Below are 20,923 nucleotides of genomic sequence, written 5' to 3'. Positions count from 1 at the left end.
CGTCCGGGCTCCCCGCGGGCTGTGGATGGGGGCCATACTCACAGGCGCTCGGTGTTCCGTGGGATGTTCTTGGGGATGGCCTGCAGCCCCGTGCCGTGGCAATCCACCGTGGTGCCCGTGCAGGTGCAGAGGGCGGGGCACGCGTTGGCACCCAGGCGCCACGCGGCTGCCCACAGCAGCAGCCAGAGCTCGAGCCGGACAAGCCCCGCCGAGGACCCCCTCTGGGGCGTCAGCGCCATGGTGCCCTCACGGCGTCCCGCTTGCGTGCCAGACGGCGGTAGCCGCTTACCATCCCCGTTTGGGGTGGTCTCCAGGTGCAGTCCCGGGGCAGAGCCGCCGAAAAGACCGCGGGCTGGTACGCTGCGCCCTTGCGGGCTGGGTGGCACCTTGCTCCTCCAAGCGACGGCGCCTGTGCGCGGACGGAGGGAGGGCGCCTTCGGCGGAGGGCTTTTGGCTCTTCTCCGGTTTCTCGCTGGCTGCGTCTCCCTCCCTCCCTCCCTCCAGCTCCCAACTGACTGCTGCGAGGAGGAAAATGGGCAGGCCCCGTGCGCGCACGCACCCCGCGCGCGCACACACACACACACACACACTCAAACACACTCACACCCGCACGCTCGCTCCCACCCGGCAGTCATCCATCAAACGCAAAGCACACATCCAGAGCCAGACTCCTCCCCGCCCTCCCCCCGAACCCCTCCCCGCCCTCCCCCCGAACCCCTCCCCGCCTCCGCCTCCCGACGACCACTCGGCGGCGGCCGCTGTGAGCCGCGTACAGTTTCAAAGGTGGAACCTTCGAGGCGCTGAGAGCCGGCAGGGGCTGCGGGGGAGGGGGCTCACAGTTCGACCTGTCAGGTCCCAACCCGTCAGCTCTACACACACACACACACACACACACACACACACACACACACGACGCACACACTTAGACGCACTCACGCGGCACCTGCGCCCCAGCTGCTTGCACGCGCGGGTGGGGGGTGGGGGGTGTATTATTTTGCCGCCTGGACCCCGTTCCCCCAGGCCACAGACCTGCTTTCCCCGACGGCAGAATCTGCTCTGAGCCCCATCAGACTTGCTTTATCAATTCTCAGCGAAAGGAAGTCCCCAGTCCCAGGTGACCTCTGGCAAGCCACCTATCTCCCTTAGCCTGGGACCTTGAGGGCAGAACACTGGAGTGTGGGGGTGCTCAGAAGCCCGAGGCCGAGAGACCGAGCAAGTCTCCTCCCTCCCTCAACACTTCTCTAACAAGATGGCAGCCACTCCACTTCTCCCAAGGGAGCATAGAAGCTTACTCCCCCCAGGAGAGCGGCCCTGATTTGGACATTTGCACAGCTGGGAGATGTTATTTCTGCCCATTGGGCTATGCTAGCTTCCCAGAGTATCAGTGGGGGTTGGAAATCCAGCAGATATCTCACTGCGCTCACACCAGCGTGCCTCCATTTCTGACAGGTGAAAATAGATGAAAACCAATATTCAGTTCTGTCATCAAAGGACTGCAGAGAGGGCCAGAAAAGGGCTGGATCCCCTGCTTGGAGAGAAGCACCAGGGGCAACCCACGTCAGACCCTGGGCCTTCATAGTCCTCTGGGCAAGCACTGTTCTCACTGTGAGGCCGATGTGGACACAGATGTGAACAGGAAATCCAGCTGGACAGAGAATTAGCCACAGCCCAGAAAAGATAAAGACCTCCACCAAATCAGTGAGAGCTGTGATTTGATGGTACCCTGTGGGACCCAGACATTATTTGTCCATCAGTTGGGGCCCCTGATCCAAGGCTGCCTACAGCCCAGCAAGAAGTAACAGTTGAACAGGTCAAGAGTTGGCTCTCACAGGAGTTGGCTGCGCAGGTTTCTCCAAAGGTATGTGGCTGGTCCAGGAGTTGCCAGGCTAGGCAGTTTGTCAGAGGAGGTGGTGTGATATTGATAGACTGCACAAAATTAAAGCCTATCACCCACCAAGGTACCAAAAGGCTCAGGGTTTTTCTGTTTTTCTCTTCCACCTTCACGAAAATTTTGCAGTATCTCTACTGTCATAGCACAGATAGAACTGCAGCTAGTGTGCCACAACTAAGGTGGCTGATTTTCTGGGCTTTTGACAATTCTTTTGAAAGCTTTCACACAGTCCTGTCCATTACCTCCATCCAGATCCATGCATCCTAGAGCACCAATTCAGTAACAGTTCAGGGGGAAGGGGCTTTCTCAGGGGTCTCTGTGTGGTATAATCTTAGGGAATCTTCCCACAACTCTGCAAGGTCCTCTCTCCCCTCTCCCTCATGAATTCCTACTCCTTCTCCACCAGCCCCTGTCCCCTCTCCAGCCCTCCCCAGCTGCCTCAGGCAGAGTTAAATCCTCATTCCTCTGAGCCTGCTGCTTTGTTTATCCCCTCTTAGCTGGAGCTCTGTTTACACATGTGGCTCTTTCCCTGACACTTCTCCAGAGGCAGAGCCTGCCCCTGACACCCGTGGCTTCATTTCCTCACTTTGGTACTTAACACAGCACCTGGCACTTAGTAGGCCTGTCACAGACGGCACTCAGACTGTTGAAGATGGCTAGTCTCCAACCTTCTGCTCCAGCGGTGACTCCCTGGCCCCATGACCTCAGAGGGCTCCTCGGAAGCCAGGACCCATGTGGGGAAGAGGGAGAGTGTTGATTAATGAGCAACACACCCTGGGGGCTTCAGAGCAGCAGGGTGGAGGGGTGGGAAGAGGGGTGGGAGCAGGCAGGGGGCTGCAAGATTAGCCCTGCCAGTGGCTCCCGAGAGCCAGCCGCTGCCCTAGAAGCTTCCAGACTAGCCTGGACAGTGAATCCCAAGCAGGCCTTCAGCCAAATTGTCACCACCTGGCAAAGGCCTGTCCTTTCCTTTAAAGGGGGGAAGGAAGGAAGGCCCTCTCAGACCCAGGACAAAGACTCCCCTCCCCAGCCCATCACTAGAGGCCCTGCCCCAGCAGCCGGGCAGCTCCCCAACTTGGCTCCCATCCCCAGTTCCTCCACCCCAGAACCTGGCCGGCTCCCTGACTGGGGAAGCGGCTCACCATGAATGAACGCAGCTCATTAATGTTCCCAGCACATTTACTCGTTAAACAACCGCCTGGCCAGCCGCACACCCCTCCACCCCACCCCCCTTTGCTTTTTCAGCTTCCTCTCCCATGCCCCTCCCTCTGTTGGCTCTCCCTACCCCCTCCCTACAGCCGGGCCACCTGCTCCCTCTGCATGGGTGGGGAGGAGGCAGGCCTGTCACACTGCTTCTGCCAGGAAGGCTCCTCCAAGTCCCACTCTGGCCACTGGCCATCAGCAGGGCCACCCCTCGGGGGAAACTTGGGGCTGGGTCTCCCCAGCCCAGTACTGTGAGCTTCCTCTGCTTCCCATCAGTCATGCACACTTAGGACTTGAAGGGCCACCTCCTGCCTGTGACTCCGGGAGAGAGTGCCCTCCTCCCAGCAATCTGCACCACCAGCCCCTCTGGAGCACAAGAAGGCGGAGAGCCTGGGTAAGGCTTGCTGTGGTTTGGATTTCCAAACTGCAAAATGGAAGAATGAGACATAATGCCTGCTATCTAGGCATCAGTTAAACACCATTTATCAACTACCAATGTACTATATACATTGTACTGGGACGGCAGTTCAACAGGGAATACGAAAAGCCCTGGCCCACACTGAGCTGACAGTCCAGCAGGAGAAGAGAAAGAAAAACCCACTCAGCATGATAAGTTTACTGGGAGTGTGGAATTGCAGAGAAGCCAGCATGAGGCACAGGGTAAGGCTGGAAGGCTCCCTGGAAGAGGAGGCAGTTGAGTCTTGAAGGATAAATAGGCATTGGTGGGCAGCAAAAGAGGAAGAAGGGTGTTCCAGCCAAAGAGAACTGCATGAGGTGAGGCACACAGACAGCAGCAGCATCCTCGGTGGCTAAGCTGCAGCAAGTTCAGTAGCGCTGGTGCGTGGCAGGTGATTCAGGTGGGGCGTGCTGGCAGAGGTCAGAGAGGTGTTGGGGACACATCCCAGAGGCCCTGGTGCAGTTGTTCTCTGGCTTTACTGGGCCTTCAGAATCTCCTGGCTGGTCCTTGTGCTCAAGCACATGTCTATATGTGTGTGCTGGGAATTCTCTGTCACTACCAGTGATAGTGGCTTCCAGGGAGGGGACTGCATAATAGCAGGGGAACAGTTTCAGCATATGTTTTTTTTTCCTCCTTACTGGTCAGATTTGTTTACCTGTGTAGTATGACCTAACCTACCATCACCACCAATACATATTTTTTTTAAACCCCCCGGATGCTTATTATAAATTCCTATTCTTAGGACCCATCCAGGTCCTTCTTAATCAGAATCTTCACTGTTAGCATGCTGGAGGGTGGGGCTGTGAGACTCTGACGCAGGTGGTTCCAGAGACCATGTTCTAAGAATCAAGGCTTAGTGTGCTGAGTTAATGAGTTTGAACTTGGACCTGAAAACCCTGGGGAGCCACTGAAGGAAGGGGCCTGGCAGGGACAAAGGGTCTGCGGCCTGCCTGCCTCCATCCTCTCCAGTTTCCACACACTCTTAGTGAGGATGAGACACATCAAAGAGAAAGATGGCCACAGGGGAATGGAGTGGGGGCAACCAGAGGTGAGGGACAGGAACACGTGACACTGGTCATAGTAGCATCAATCATAAGATACCAGAGCTGGGAGAAGATTAATAAATGATCAAATCCAAACACCACTGACCAGTTGGTGGCTCAGAGAAGTGAAGCAATCAGCCTACCTTCTCGAACATATGAAATATAGTCAAAATAGCTATATCTTAATTCTATTTTCTGTATCATTTCTGGGTCAGTTTTGATTGATTGGTTTTTTTTTTCCTCATTATGGGCCATATTTTCCTACTACTGTGTATCCTGGGAATTGTAGATTGGATGCCAGACATTGTGGGTTTTACCTTGTTGGGCACTGGATAGTCTTGTATTTTTAAAAAAGAAGCTTGGGCTTTGTTCTGGAGCAGAGTCAAGTTACTTGCAAACAATCTAATTTTTTGAGGCTTGTTTTGAAGCTTCTGAAGGCACGACCAGAGTAGTCTTTAGTCTAGGGTTGATTTCCCCACTACTGAGGCAACACCCTCTGAATACTCTACCAAGTGCTGTGTGGATTCAGAGGCTTTCTACTCTGGCTGGTGTGAACACAACTCTTCCCAGCTCTGTGGGAGCTCCAAGGATGGTTCTGCCCTGGGGATGGGATGGGGCACTGCAGGGAGGCACCGTCTGCAAATCCCTGGCCACACTCTCTGTGCAGCAATTTCCTCTCCCGTCTCCCTGAGAACTCTAGCCCCCGTGGCCTCCCGAACTCTCACCTTCAGCTCTGCAACTCGACTTCATGTCAGGTTCCACCTGGGTGCCCCTCTTGCTCTGTGGCCTGGAAACTCTCTCCGGGAGATAAGCCAGGGTTCAATTACAGTGCTCACCACGCTTGTTCTTCCTCTTAAAGGAATCATCGTCCCACATGACCAGTTGTCCAATGTCCAAAACCAATTGTCTCATTTTTTTTTCTAGCTTTTTAGTTGTTTCAGGCAGAATGGTAAATTTGGCCCATTTCTCCCGCTTGGCCAGAAACAGAAGTTTGTTCAAGATTTTTAGCCATTCTCTGTACCCTCTAAACACTCCCAGGGTGCTGTGAAGAGAGAAGCAAACAGACAATTACGTGATTCTGACAAGTGCCCTCAACTGGCCAGAGAGGAAGTGGCCTCAGACACGCGGGGCTTCTCTCTCTCAGTTGAAGCAGCACCTCCCACTCTCTGTGCGTGACAGTCCCCACGCTGGATGCCCGTCCTGTTGTTCTCAGCCTGGCTTGGTCCTCCTCAGCCTCAGCAGCCCCTCCTAGGGAAGCCTTCCTTGACCCGTTTAGGTCAGCCCTCTGCCCTGTCGTGTGAGCTCCTGGCTCCCCGTGCCTCCCCTCAGAGCACGAGTCTGTCATCTGTAATTACTTGTTTATCTCCTATCCCTCCTCCCTCCTAGGCTGAAGCAACAGGTTTGCATCTACCTTGTCCCTTAATGCCTGTTCAGGGCCTGGCACATTGGAAATTGTGGAAGAAATATTTTTTACTGAAGTGTAAGGAGGTCATTTAAGGGAGGAGGGATCTTGAGAATGAAGGTGCAGAAAAGGCAGGCCTGGGGTCAGAGTCAGAGCAATGAAGAGTCACATTTGGCTAGAAGAGAGAGAACTCCCCAGGGGACAATGAGACTGGATGGTGGGAGAGAGCAGGATGCGGAGGGACTGCGGGCCAGGCTGAGACCTTGGGATGTTATCCCAGGGGCATTAATGAGCCACTGGGCAGCTGCGAACCTTCAACACATGGCACAGGCTGGGCTCCCTGGGAAGAACCTCTGGGTCAGAGAGGAGCTTATGGAGTATTTACTAGGGAATGATCCCAGGATCATTGCCCTGGGAGGGAGGGGAAATGGAGCTGGGCAGAGGGCAGTGCTGAGCTGTGATGCTGTTTCAATGGCAGTTTTGCAGGAAGTTCTGAAGATGAGACGGCCCTCTGGAGCTGTCCCAAGTTGTGGCAAGAGTGCTGGATCTTTATCCCATGGTGCTGACCAGACATTGGACAAAGGCTGCCCCTGGAAAGAGGTGTAACCTTGGGTAAGGCGGTATTCTTCAGCTAAAGGCAACCCCCAGTGAGGGCTGACAGCTGACAGCCATCCCCGGGCAACTCCTCTAGCAGCTGAGGGGTAAGTCCTTCATTCCTGGAGGCATCGCAGCATCCACCACATTACCTGTACAAGTAGCATTTATGGGGCAGTATGGGGGCTGGGGAGCCCACAGGGACAGTCATTTATGAGACCAAAGAAGGCTTCTAGTAGTGAATATAAGCTAAGACCTAAAGGATGATTAAGAATTAGCCAGGCGAGCAGGAGTGAGGTAAAAGTGTTCCAGACAGAGGGAACAGAGTAGGCGAAGGCCCAGAGGCAAGAATAGGCACAGGGCCTTTTGACATGACTGGAAGTAGATTTTTCAGGAGGGAGATGGGACTGGGGTGATAGTCAAGGAGGGGCAGAGCCTAAAGGGCTGAGTAAATCTGTTAAAGACTTGGGCTGAATCCTGAGGGGAATTGGAAGTCTCGTGGGGAGGGGGGTGGTAAGCTGAGGAGGTAAGCTCTCCTCTGCTTGTCCTCTGACTCAGCTGCTTCTGTGTCCTGTGGCATCTGGGAGAGAGAGGGCCCTGTTTGGAAGCACATCATATATCTACCCATATACATGAGATGGAGGAGGCAGCCTTCTCTATGGGAGCCAGGCTGCAGTCCTCCAAAATCCAAGAAAATGACAAAAATTGGCCTCTGGGAGCTCATTAATCCCCCATGTCTTGGGGGCCTCATCTGTAAAGAGTAATCCTAACAGCTAACACTTCCATTATGCCTATAAATTCTAAAGATTTATACTATTTCAAGAGCTTTACATATTAAATCATTTAATCTTCCCAACAATCTTAGGAGGTAGGTACTATTTTTACAATTGAGGTGGCTGAAAGCACAGAGGGGTTTAGTAACTTAACCAAGGTCACACAGCACATGGGTGGCAGAGGTGCAATGTAAAAACAAGATCTACCTCCTGGGGAGGGTGTGGGATTGAAGGGAAATTATGTATTAAAGTGTCTTACACTGTCCTGGTACGTGGGAAGTGTGTGCATTTCAAAAACACCCAAAACTGGTAAGTTTTAGGTTAGGGAAAAGGTCTGTCTAGAGAAATTTGCTTCTGACAAACACTATATGATTAATTTTGCAGAATCACCTCTTCTCCTTTTTCCTCAGCTCCTGCTGCAAATGATGCTTTATGGGTCTGCTTGGCAATGTAACCTACACAAGGTCCAGCTATTCTTTGAGCTTTCCTTGCCTTTGTAGACCATGGATGGGGTCTTCTAATCTCAAATGTAGTGATCTTTCTCAAACTGACAAAAACTTAAGTTCAGCAGCTCATAGCCTAAAAACATTAAATGAATTTCACTGTGAATGTAATTTCTTTAAAAAAAAAAAAGACACCAAAATGATAAGATCATTGCAACTGTAAGTGATTTTTAACCTCTTCTTTTATACTCATCTCTATTTCCCATATTTTCAAAAACAAACAGGCTATAACCAAAAAATTAAAACATTGTTTTAGAAATAAAAATGTAATTACTAAATCTATAATTATTGCCTGAATAAAATTACTATTAAATTTAATGTACCAAATCTAATGATTTTATGAGCAAATAAATGCCTAAATAACACATTTTACATCCCTGCACTGACAGAGCTGCTACAGATCTGCAGATGGCGCTTAAAAAATTAGTGATGTCTTGTGTGAAATACCCAGAACAGGCAAATGCATAGAAACAGCAGACTAGAGGTTACCAGGGGTCAGGGCGAGGGGTGGAAGTTACCGCTTAACAGGTAGAGTTTCTGCTTGAAGTAATGAAAAGTTTTGGAAATAGTGCAGCACTGTGAATGTAATTAATGCCACTGAATTGTACACTTAAAAACAATTTAAGGTTAAAATGGCAGTTTTAAGGTTAAAATGGCATTAAAAATTTCTTATATATTTACCACAATAAAAAATAATAAGTGATAACACAGTTAAGGGAGAAGATGTGGCTCAGAATGACTTGTCCTCCCACTGGTCCCTGTCTCCCGCTGCCCAGGATGCACCCAATAAGTGATGAAAACAATAGGGATCACTAATAAGGACTGCCACCTAGAGATTCAATAACTTGCTCACCATGGCCCACCGACAGGGACAGGGGACTTGAACGCAGGTGGTCTCACTCCAGGTGTCACACCTTTAACCATTTCACTGCACTCCACTCTGACAGCACTGCCTGCCGTAGATTTCCTATGACATGAGTCATCTGCAGGTAGCCTGTGAGGAAGATGCTGTTATCCCTGTGCACAGACAGAAATCTGAGGCTTAGAGCGAGCTGCTTGCTGTGCTATCCAAATGAGGGGGGATGTGAGGGAAAGCTTCCTTCTCAGACACAGCAGGCTGGTGTCTGCAAAGGCCAGGACTACAAAGGACTGATTGCAGTTGGACATAACCTATGCAGTATTTAAACTGAGTCGAGGGACAAGGGGAAGGAAGAGCAAGAAACACTTGGAGGGGTTTTCAGGGAGGGTAGGAAGAATTTTTTTTAAATCGATTGTTAGGATGGTTTGGGCTTCTGCCAAGCCAGTTTAGATCCTTGGAGGGTCTCTTAGCATCTTCAATGAACATTCATCAACTGGCCTGGGCTGGCCAAGGCAATGGCCTGGAACCTAGTTTCCTGGGAGGGTTCTGGACACTTGCCCCCTTTGGGCTCTGCCTGGTGGGACACGGATTGGGCGTTGCCTCAGGTTTCCAGGAAAGAGAGCCCAGCAAGGGCATCTGGGATGCGCAAGAGCAGAGTAGGGCCATCTGGACCTGCCACCTGTGGCTGGGGGTGTCTGCTAAGAGGGGCTTGGAGGAAATGGAAGTCACGTGCTTTTGTTGGATCCATCAGAACAGCACCTCTGGGCAAATGGGGCTGGGTGTGGGGTGGGGGAACAGAACCCCTCTGGGAGGTTTTGGGCACCATCTATGAGGGGCTGAAGGCAGACTTTCACCCAGGCAAGCACCAGGTTGGTCCAGCTCTGTGAACAGTCCTCAGTTTCCCTTGGTGGGGATAGATGCACAGCGCCCCAGCTTAGTGGAGCTGAGTGCTTCTCCAGAGATAAGCATTGCAAAGCCCCCACTTTACAGATAAGGAAATAGAGCTCCTGGAGGAGAAATGAGTGGCCCAGTGTCACAATCTGATGGAGACAGAGCAGAATGGCCTCTCCTGACCTCATCACCATGATTTGTACATTTAGATCTGCCTTCCTGCCTATCTAACCAGCTTCCATGCAATTTGTGTTTACAGTTTAGCACTCACCCCAGTACCTGGAACTTAGTAAATGCTCAGTAAATGTTTGTGAAATGGAAATGAACTGGGATAGAAAATGCAGGTCCTCAATCTTTGAGGAAAGACAAAATTTAGAAATCCAAGAATAGTAACAATTGTTCGTAGCCAGAGCACCTAAAATCTGGATAAATAGACCCAACCCAGCTGTCTGGAGAGGGCCACACAGGCAGCTCCACTCCTTTTTGTAGCGAAAATAAGTTCTCCTGCTCACCCCCTCCTCCAGCTGCCCACCCCCAGAGGCTTAGGGTGAGGAAATTGCCTGAGGGCTTTGCCTTAAAGGCTTAGAGTTGGAAGGAAACTTCCAAAGCCTCTCTTTCAGCCCATGTAATGTCTTCTTAAATGATTTTCATTACGTTCATTCAACACATACTTACTGTGCATCCACCACGAACAAGGCCCTGTGCTGCTGAAACAAGAGGTGTGAGCCTTGTTCAAACTAGATGCAAGTTTACAAGTCGGGAGTTTTCTACAGCCGGAAGTACTTCGTGCGCAAACACAAGCATTCAATACAAACTGTACATACGGCAACTACTGTTTTAAAAAAGCAAAGAACTAAGATTAAAAGAATCATTTTTTTGGAGAAATTATACCCTTCTGAATGGGGGAAAAAAACCCAATTCCCAGGCATAGAGAAGTGGTCAGTGGACTAGGGAGGCTCCCAAGTCTTTCTCCGGCAGACACAGACAAGATCTGTTCCGGTACAAGCAAAGGGAGCTGAAGATTTGACATGTGGCAAAACAAGCCTAGACGAGCCCCTGGAAAGTCAGGAAAGAATTAGAGGGAATTTGCGAATTATTCAAGCCTGCAGAAAACCAAAGTTTGATTAAGTAATTGAAAATAGGAAATATTGCAAAAATATGAAAATAGTGAAAGCTCAGAGAATGAGCTGAACCGTTATATAGTTGTTTGCTTCTAAGTCTGGCTCTCAGCTGTTATCGTGTCTCAGAGTCGGAGTCTGAGTTTGGCAGCTCCCTGTGGGAGACTCTCTTCACATCTGGTGAAGTTCAGTGCTTTGTGAGTAGAAATCCAGCTAAACATTCACCTTCTCTACGACCCAGCAAGTTCTCTCCTGGAGATACAGATACAGATTACTGCCTTAGCTTTGGCACCTGTAACAAAGCGCCGTAGACTGGCTAGACTGGGTGGCTTGAACAAGACATTTTTTTCTCACAGTTCTGGAGGCTGGGAAGTCCAAGTGCAAGTGGCAGAAGGGCAGGTCCCTCTTCCTGGCTTGCAGACAGCAGCCTTCCTGCAGTATCCGCACGTGGCAAACACGGAAGGTCTTGTGTTTCTTCCTCTTCTTCTAAGGATGCTAATCCCATCAGGGGCTCCACCCTTATGACCTCATCTAAACCTGAGTGCCTTCCAAAGGCCCCATCTCCTAATACCATCACGCTAGGGGGTTAGGTCTTCAACATATAAATTTGGGAGGGATACAAACAGTTAGTCAATAAAATATCCAACAGACATGAGGGGTTTAACTCACCAAATAATGTGTACTAGAATACTTATAGCAGCCCAGCTCATTCATAATAGCCCAAGCTCGTAAATGACTCAAATGTTCAGCAGCAGAAAGGATAAAGGCATTGTGGTGGATCCATAGGATGGAATAATGAGCAAGAACAAACCACCCAGCAACGTGAATGAATCACACAGGCATTAGGCTGAGGGGATGAAGCTAGATGCAAGAATACATAATGTTTAATTCAATGTTCATGAAGTAAAACACACACAAAACTGATCTACAGTGATAGAAATCTAAACAGCGGCTGCATTTAAGAGAATAGTGACTGAAAAGGGGCAGAAGGCAGCCTCTGGGCTTCTAGAAATATTCTGTATTTTGATCTATGTGGTGGTAATGTGTGTGTGTAAAAACACCAAGTTGTACACTTAAAAATGTGCTCTTTTTGAAAGTTATCCCCTCATTAAAAAAAAAGAAAAAATCCTTAGATAGAATAATGATCAGTACATATATGTAAACTAAAAAAAATGTGCAGTGTATTGTATATATGTATTTACATGCAATATATTGTATATATGCAGTCAAATTGTAACAATTCTACCTAATAAAACCAAAAAATGAAAAAAAATCATTTCTATCAGGGATGACAAGTACACAGTGGACTTGCTTCCATCCCCTCCCTTGTCCATTAATTGTCCATTAATATTAATTAACCCCCGTACTTCCTTTTCATTGAGCTCAGCATCAGTACCATCCTCAATCCAGCACTCCAGCCAGTTTTCGAGACAAAAACTATTAGTGTTCCTTCATGGATACGCAAGGATCTTCATTAAGAGGGAAAATACGATGCTACTCTTTTCAATTTGCTTCACCACGCTTTGGGGAAGCCTGGTGGCAGGTTCCTTGAATTCCAGGTTCAGTTCCCTAGAGAAAGAAGCTTTGGAAGAGCAGATTTGGAAACTGGAGAATGAGGGTGTGAGGGGCCCACAGCTGGGGCGAAGACCCCGACTGAGGGCTGGGGGATTAATTCAGTACCACAGATAACAGTGGGGCCCAGCCAAGGCTAGAGTTTGCCTGGGGCCCACTTTCTACCGTGTAGAACACACGTTTTTCTCCGTTACAGGGAAGGGAGAAGAAGAGGCAGAAGGTAAAGGCTGGCCAGCAGGAAATGACACCCTCCCCATTTGCCCAAGGTCGTCTGGCAGCTGGAAAGACAGACTCCACATCAGCAGTCACCCCAGTTCCACTACATGTTGTCAGGGAGGCTAAGTCATCCTGTGGGTTCACTCGACACAGCTTACAAAACCTTCTACATCCTCTGTCACCTACCCACGTGATCCAGACAGAGTGGAAATACCATCACCCCCCCTTTTTAAATTAATGTATGGAAAATAGATCCATACCACGTTGAATTGCTGTGGGGTTTCAGCATACTGAGAGCACAAAGAAGATCCTACAAGCTTCCAGAAAGAGTAGAAATAATGTCACCTACAAAGTCCTGGGAGTTCAGATGGCCTTGATCCTCTCAGCAGCAAGACTGGAGCACAGAAGGCAATGGAAAAAGTACCTTTAAAATTCTCAATGAAAATGAGCCTCAACTTAGAATTCTAAACACAGCCAAACTATCAATCAAATGTGAGGGGGGAATAAAGGCATTTTCAGATATTAAAGGTCTCAAAATATTGACTCCTCATGTACCTTTTCCTGAGAAGCTCTTAAGAGGATGCCAAATTCTTTACCACTCACCCAGCATTCTGTTCCTGTTAGCCCTCTTCTGTTTTCCCTGTCCTTGCAGGTCTTGCACCTTAAAATAAAAAATCCTTTTTCTGTCAATTTAGCAGGATTTTAAGTGAGAGAAAGCAAATGGACTCAATCAGTTATCATCACCTGGAAGTTCCCTGCTCTTTTACTCATTTTTATAAGTAATGGACCCTTTCTTCAAAAAAAATCTTATGCAAAAGATAAATATCTAAGAAACACGAAAACAATACACATTGCAATGGCTGTAGGATGGTTTCTCTCCATTGGCTGTTAAGAAAGTTGCTGCTGCTAATTAATGGAAAAGGAATGATCAGATTAGAACAACATCGTTTTGTGCCCATAAATTAATTAATGAATCTATGCATTGAGTATCAGCTGCTGTTAACATCACCCGCTACGCACACATACACACATACACTCACACACAGAAACACACGCGCGCGCGTGCGCGAGCGACATCATGCCTGCCTTTTGATGAAAGAACACACCAAAAAATCAAAACCTGAATTGATCAAGCCTCTGGATCTAACTACCAATTTCCTGGAAACAGAAGACAGAAGGACATGCTGAGCTGCATCATCAGGATGCAGTCCACAGAATCCAGACTGGGCAAGGTCTGCTGTTCAAATGCCCTGGGATCCTCAGCATATACATTAAAAGGGGAAAATAAGGGATGAAGGGAGAATCTTTGGATTAAAGATTTAAAAGATGTATCAAATTAGAAAATGAGTAAGTGCACGCCCGTGTTCATAGCAGGATTATTCACAATAGCCAAGAGGCAGAAGACACTCAATTGTCCATTGACAGATTAAATGAATAAAAAATGTGGTGTAGACATACAATGCAATGTTATTCAGGCTTAAAAAGGAAGGAAATTCTGACACATGCTGCAGATAGATGAAACTTGGAAACATTATGCTAAGTGAAATAAGCCAATCACAAAAGGACAAATGCAGACACTAATGAACTTAGCTACAATACAGAAGAAACAGACTTGTAGACATAGTAAACAAACCTATGGTTACTGGAGTGGGGGGAAAGGGGGTGGGAAGGGATAAACTGGGAGTTTAAGATTTGCAAATATTAACTACTATATATAAAATAGATCAACAAGTTTCTTTTGTATGGCTCCCTTCTTATGTACAGGGAACTATATTCAATATCTTATAGTAACCTACAATGAAAAAGAATATGAAAATGGATATATATATATGTATATGTATGACTGAAACATTATGCTGTACATCAGAAATTGACACACTGTAAACTGCCTATAAATTTAAAAAAGAAAAAAAAAAGGACAAATTCTGTGTGATTCCTCTTATATGAGGTACCTCAATGCATATTCAAATTCAGAGACAGAAGGTAGAATGGAGGTTACCAGGGGTCAGGGTGGGGAGGAATACTAACTTATTTAATGAGGACAGGGTTTCAGTTTGGCAAGATGAAAAACTTCTAGAGATCTGTTGCACAACAATGTGAACGTACTTGACTTACTGAACTGTACACCTACTAAGATGGTGAATTTTATGTTATGTGTTTTTTATGACAATTAACATTTTTAATTTAATTTTCAAAAGTGGGTAAGACTAAATGATAGATTTAAGAAGGTGCCCTTGGTGGATAACATTACCTAGAAATACAAGAAGTGATTACCATAAAAGTCGGATGGGAGCTATTGGGGGTAGGGGGAAGGAGTTGAGTATTGGGACAGGGCACCAAGAGACTTCTGGAGTTCCATTTCTAGATCTAGGAGCAAATTTGCCAGAGTGGTCACCATATAATAATTCATTATGCTATACAGACACTTGTCTCTTTCAGTTTTCTGTATCTGTTTTGAATACGATTAAAAAGCAAGACAAAAACACTGTAAAGAAAGCTGATTTACTTCACTTAGTATGATCATCTCTAGCACAAGGAACTATAATCTTGTAATAACCTATAATGAAAAAGAATCTGAAAAAGAATATGTATAAATATGTATGTGAGTGTGTGTATATATATATGACTGAATCACTATGCCATACACCAGAAATTAACATAACATTGTAAATCAACTATACTTCCATAAAAAGAAAAGAAAAGAGAGAAAAAGAAAGAAAGAAGAAAGGGAGAAAGAGAGAAAAAAAAGAGAGGAAGGGAGGAAAAGAGGAAAGAAAAAAGGAAGGAAGGAAAGAAGGAAGGAAGGCAGCTAGCTGCTGTAACCCTGTTAGCATATTCTGGTCAAACAATCCTTTCACCTAATTTAACAGAGGAGAATTCAGGAGCAAGGCAGCCTGAAGCTGGGCCCACCTCACCCTCTCTTGCTAGGTACTTTGCAAACCCTGGTGCTGCCCCCTGTCTCCTTCCTGCCTTTGAAGCCCAGGCCCTGCACACAGCCCGCCTCCACCCACAGGGACGTGCTCACAGACCTAAAACAGCGGAGCTCTGCCTGGGGTCACAGAGGGTAACAGGACTTGGCGGCCGCGTGACAATCCAGGGCCTCACTCACACAAGTGCAGAAAATAAGGCTCGGACGCCTTTGTTGTCAGCTGTCAGATTTCATTTTCTGGTTCCCAAATTCTCTAATGTGGATTCTGCTAAAATCCTTGTGCCACCACAATGTGCTGTCACAGGGTCAGGATTTCAACAGCTTCCTGTCAATCCACGGCAGTGAGTGTCCCAGCACGGAGTCCCTGAGCTGACACAAGCATGGTCTGCAGCCAGCACGGGAGGCTGCTGGGGGGTCATGGTTGAGGGTACAGCTCTGGTTCAGACCCCCATGGTTCACATCTGGGCTGTGCCACCTGACCTGGTGTGACAGCTGCTTATGATCTCGGGGCCTCTGTCTCCCCAAACATAAAGTGGGGCTTGTGGGTATTTCGGAGGGTTGTTATGGGTTTCAATAAGCTGAAATATGTCAAGTCTTCAAAAAGAGAGCATGGTCCAGGGAAAAGAATCAGTATTATTATTATTATTATTATTATTATTATTATTATTATTATTATTATTATTATTTCATTTAAAGGATGCAGCTCCAGGCTCACAATACCAGAGAGGAAAAACAGAGAAGAGAGGAAGGTATCCCCCAAACTTTCCTTACTTTCCAAACTTTCCTGGGGATGGAGAGCTTGTGAAGTCATGCTGCCTCCAGACCTGCCCGTCCAACTGCCTGCTCGACATCCCAAACTCAGCATGACTAAACCCCAAGCTATAGGCTTCCTCTCCTCCTGTCTCCAACCTCAATCCTCCTCTCATGTTTTTTCCCTCTCTGAACGGCCCCGCTGTCCATCCAGTTAGCTGAGCCAGAAAACTAAGCAGCACAATTTCCTCCTCCCTCTTCCTCACCTCCCTGCGACCCATCATCGTGACATATGGATGTCACCTTCTCATTAGGTCACAAAGCCATTCACCTGTCTGCATCTCCCCACCATCTGCCCCCTGGATTGCTATGGGAATGGCGCTCCCTGGGGTTGTCCCACACCCCTCCCCTCCCGTCTTCTCATCACGACCACAGTCACCATCTAAGTTCACCTCCGTGACTGTCGGATTAATATCTGCCTCTTCCACTAGACTTGAAGCTCCAAGAGGGCAGGGGCTCTGCCTGTGTTACCCACTGTTGTATCTGCTGGACTTACTGCATGCCTGGCACGTCGCAGGTGCTCAGGGAAGACACACCGAATGACGAAATACTAGATTGCAAAGGGAGCTTGGTTAACTAGTTTACACGCTGTGGTTCAAGGGAGCCTCCTGCAGCGACGAGGGCCGTCCAGACAGGAGCCACAAGACCTCTCTCCACCTGCCCCCATCCCTTTGCCCTCCTTGCCTGCTCCTCAGGCCAGTGGAGGTGGACCTGGACCTGAACTGGGGCAGCCATGGAAACCTGGCCCCTCTGGACCCACTGAGCCAAAACCTCCACTGCAGGTCTCCACCTTCCCTCCCCACTCCTAACAAGCCCATGAGTCTGGGTACCTCTCCCAAGGCCGGAAAACTCTTAGAGACATGTAGCCACGTCATCTGCTCCCAGGCTAGTGCAGCGGGTCACTGCACAGCTGCTTGTCCAGCGAGCGTTGTTGAGCACCTGCTGTGGACCAGCCACTGAGCGAGACAGCCCAGCGGCCATTCTCCTTTCCTCCTTGCTAGCAAAACCAATTTTGTTCAGACTCCCTTTGAAGTATTTCTTAATCACCCTAAATCCATCATGGTACTTTATTCCTCTCGCAAACACTCAGTTTAACAATGGGCAGAGGACAATTCTAGCCAATGGAACTTGAGGAGAAGTCTGATGGGGAGCTGCTGGGAAGGTTTTCCTCACTGTTACAAAGGGAGATGAGGAAGGAACGCCTACACTGGGCGGTGCCTGGAGTCGGGGCAGCCAGCCCACGACCTTGAGGGAGATAGACAACTCTCTAGAAGGGCAGAGCTGAAAGACAGAAGGAATCTGGCTCCTTGGTGACACTGCTGAGCTTCTGAATTCACCTCCCTGCGAATGCCCTGCCCTGGTCTCCTTGCGGAAGGCAACGCTCAACGCCCTCGTTGTTTTGTTTTTTAATGAGGTATATATCACATTATATGAGTTTCAGGTATACAACATAATGTTTCAATATTTGTATATGTTGCAAAATGATCACCACAGTAAGTCTAGTTAACATCTGTCACCATACGTAGTTACAAATTTTTTTTGTGTGATGAGAACTTTTAAGATTTACTCTCCTAGCTACTTTCAAATATGCAATATGGTATTTTTATCTATAGTCACCATGTTGTACATTACACCCCTGTGATTTATTTATTTTATCACTGGAACTTTGTACCTTTTGACCCCCTTCACCTATTTTGCCCTCTCCCTACCCACCCTGCTCCTTGGCTTGGCAACCACCAAGCTGTTCTCTATACCTAACAGCTTAGAGTGTGGGGGTTTTCTTTACATTCCACATATAAGAGGGATCATATGGTATTTTTCTTTCTCTGTCTGATTTATTTCACTTAGCATAATGGCTTCAAGGTCCATCCATGCTGTCACAAATGGCAAATTTTCATCCTTTTTATGTCTGAATACTATTCCATTATATATATATATATAATCTTCTTTATCCATTCATCCATTCATAGACACTTAAGTTGTTTCCATATCTTGGCTGTTGTAAATAATGCTGCAAGGAACACGAGGGTGCACATATCTTTTTGAGTTAGTGTTTTCATTTTCTTCAGATAAATACCCAGAAGAGGAATTGTGGGGTCATATGACAGTTCTAGTTTACTATTTTTGAGGAACCTCTATACTGTTTTCTGAGTGTCTGCACCATAAGCCCTCATTGTTTAAGCTGATCCTGGATGAGTTTTCAGTTACATGCAGCCAAAAGCCACCCACAAGTGTGAGTCAGGCAGCTAACACTTCCTGAGCAATTGCTGGATACCAGGCACTGAATCACAAACCTTAAATCTCTCTCAGTAACCCCCACTCCCACCCCAAGAGTTGGAAATGATTATGCCCGTTTTACAGCTGAAGAAGATGAGACTCAGAGGTGGAGAGGAACCTGCTCTGTCACACACTCAGTGCCTGGTGGAGGTGGAACAGAAACCCAGGTCGTTGGCTCTCTTCCCACTACACCAACGGTGGGAATGGTCCAATCAGCATGTTAGGAGCTCTCCATCACACGTAAGAGGGATGTGGGCCAGGCCAGCCTAAGCTTCAGAGGGCGTGTATTGGCTCTCATCTCCTTCTCTCTCCCTGTCATCTTTGCTTCTCTCTGACATCATGCCCTCAGACCAGCTGCCCCACTAGGCTAGAAGCACAGCCGCCAGCAGCCTTAGTCCCACATCCCAACAGCCAAGCGCCAAAAAGGACAAAGGTCTCATTTTCCCCAGCATGAGTTTTTTTGGCCAAACTTGGGCCACATGCCCACCTTTGGGCTGTTCCCTATAAGTCTGAATCCTGAACGCCTCCTCCTGGTTCTGCAGCCTGGGCAATCCAATCTTGCTATGCCTCAGTTTACCCATCTTGAAATGAGGGAAAAAAAGCAGTACCTGTTCCACCAGGCTGCCATGAGGATCATTCTCCTCTCCAAAAAAACACTTAATGTGTGCCAACTACATGCCAGGCAGTATATTAGGTCCTGAGCTGCAGCAGAGGACAAAAAGACCCACCCCCGCCCTCATGGGATGTATGGCCTAGCAGGAAAGACAGACATGAAACAAGCAAACATTTGGATGGATATCTCCGCTACAAGGCAGATGAGTCTTATACAGGACAAGTACAAAGCTCTGTGGGAAAGAAAGAAAGGGGACCGAGCTCAGGTTAAACCAGAAACGTTTACCGAGCCTGACGCTGGGGCGGAGGAAGCTGTCAGGCTCCGGTAGCTGTTAGATAGGTTTCCGCTCAGCATCTCCCCCACCACCCAGCCTCCCCACAGCGACTTCCCTTCCCACAAGAAGAGCTGGGTGACTTGGCTGCCTTGCTCGCCATCTCTGCGACCAATTACAAACCTCCTAGGAAATGAAGAGAAAGTGTGACGCACGAGCTGGGACAGCAGAAGTGCAGCAGGTCCCAGGGCAGCCGGCTCCTGGTGGGCCGCACACCCCGGCTCTCCCGTCTCTGCGCATCCGGAGGGGTGGCTCCTTCTGGCTCCAGCTGAGGCCCCAACCAGGAGGCCTGCAGAGGCCCAAGTGGCTTCTCGGGCTCCAAGGTCTCCCAAGCTGCTTCCCCTGGCCCTGAGTCAAGCCCTAGTTGGAGTGCTGGAGGGAGATTTTCTGCATAACAAGCCAACTTTCCACTCAGCAGCGCCAGTCTCTGTGATCGCCACAGCTCTCGGCCAGAGGGGACGAGGGCCCTGCCCGGCCCCAGGCCGCTGGGCTGTATCATTGTTTCCTGGTGATTCGCCTCTGGAGGGACCATTTGCAAAACTCTTTGTGATCCAAGATGTGTCTGTGGAACACACTGTGTCCCCACCAGGCCCCTCTGGGGCTCCCTTCCCATCTCTCTTGTGCAGACGTGCTGTTTCTTCAGGGAAGAAAGGCCAAGCGCCGCTGGGTTGGATTAATTGCTGTAAACTGCTGACTCCTTTCCAGCACCTCCATCACCACCTCCCCGATCTCAGATCAAGGAGTCGTGACCCTAATCAAGACCCCGGTGCCAGCCCATCTGGTCTGCGAGTCCCCCAGCTCTCCCTTCTCACCAGGGGATGGCCAAAGGGGCTGCCTGGAGCACACATCACTCCTCCATTTGCCACCTTTGATGGTGCCTGGATCTGGACAATCCAAACCAGTCCCTTTAATGTGGCCAACAGGTCCCCTGTGCTCCAGCCCCTGCCTTATGTTTCCAACTGGGCATTCTCAGCAAGTCAAATATACCCTGCAGGGTTCGCCCAGAATATCATACATTTTTTTCATCCAAGTCTTTTCCAATACGTGCCCTCCTCATGCATTAATTTATTCATTGAATAGTGACTGCCTACTATGTGCCGGTCCCTGTGCTTGGTTCTGGTGCAGTGGTGAGCCACACAGCCACTCCCTGAGGAGTTCATTGTCCGGTGAGGGAAGCAGACATCAATGAAAAACAAAGAATCACCAGAGTTTATCATAATCACCCAGAGTAGTGAGTGCTATGAAGGAACCATGTAGGACACTGAGGGATTAACAGAGACGTGTGATGCTGCTGGGAGTCCGAGAAGGCGTCCCTGAGGTGATGCTCATCCCGACATTGGATAAAGAGTAGGTGCCACATGCGCAAGAGCTTGGGGGAGGGGGGAGAGCTTCCAGACAAAGGCCCTGAGGCCGGAGGGCACCTGAAGGCTCTGGGATCAGCCCG

At 48.5% G+C, this 20,923-nt stretch overlaps 1 protein-coding gene across 2 annotated transcripts in view; it reads right to left on the bottom strand.

The window, feature by feature from the left end:
• Positions 1 to 19,723, bottom strand: part of SLIT1 (slit guidance ligand 1) — a 176,875-nt gene extending 157,152 nt beyond the window's left edge. The window contains exon 1 of one of the 2 annotated variants that reach the window (XM_032491187.1): positions 19,603 to 19,723. Coding sequence is in view for 1 of the 2 variants with exons in the window: in XM_014559639.2 (XP_014415125.2) it covers positions 43 to 239 (197 nt within the window). In the remaining variant the exon portion in view is untranslated. Of the gene's footprint in view, positions 1 to 42; positions 410 to 19,602 lie in introns of those variants that run through there. The other variant, XM_014559639.2, reaches the window with a different exon arrangement.
• Between the last annotated feature and the right edge of the window lie 1,200 nt (positions 19,724 to 20,923).

This window comes from Camelus ferus, chromosome 11 (genome assembly GCF_009834535.1).
Source record: "Camelus ferus isolate YT-003-E chromosome 11, BCGSAC_Cfer_1.0, whole genome shotgun sequence".
Lineage (NCBI taxonomy): Eukaryota > Metazoa > Chordata > Mammalia > Artiodactyla > Camelidae > Camelus > Camelus ferus.
This window is presented reverse-complemented; position numbering and strand designations above follow the sequence as displayed.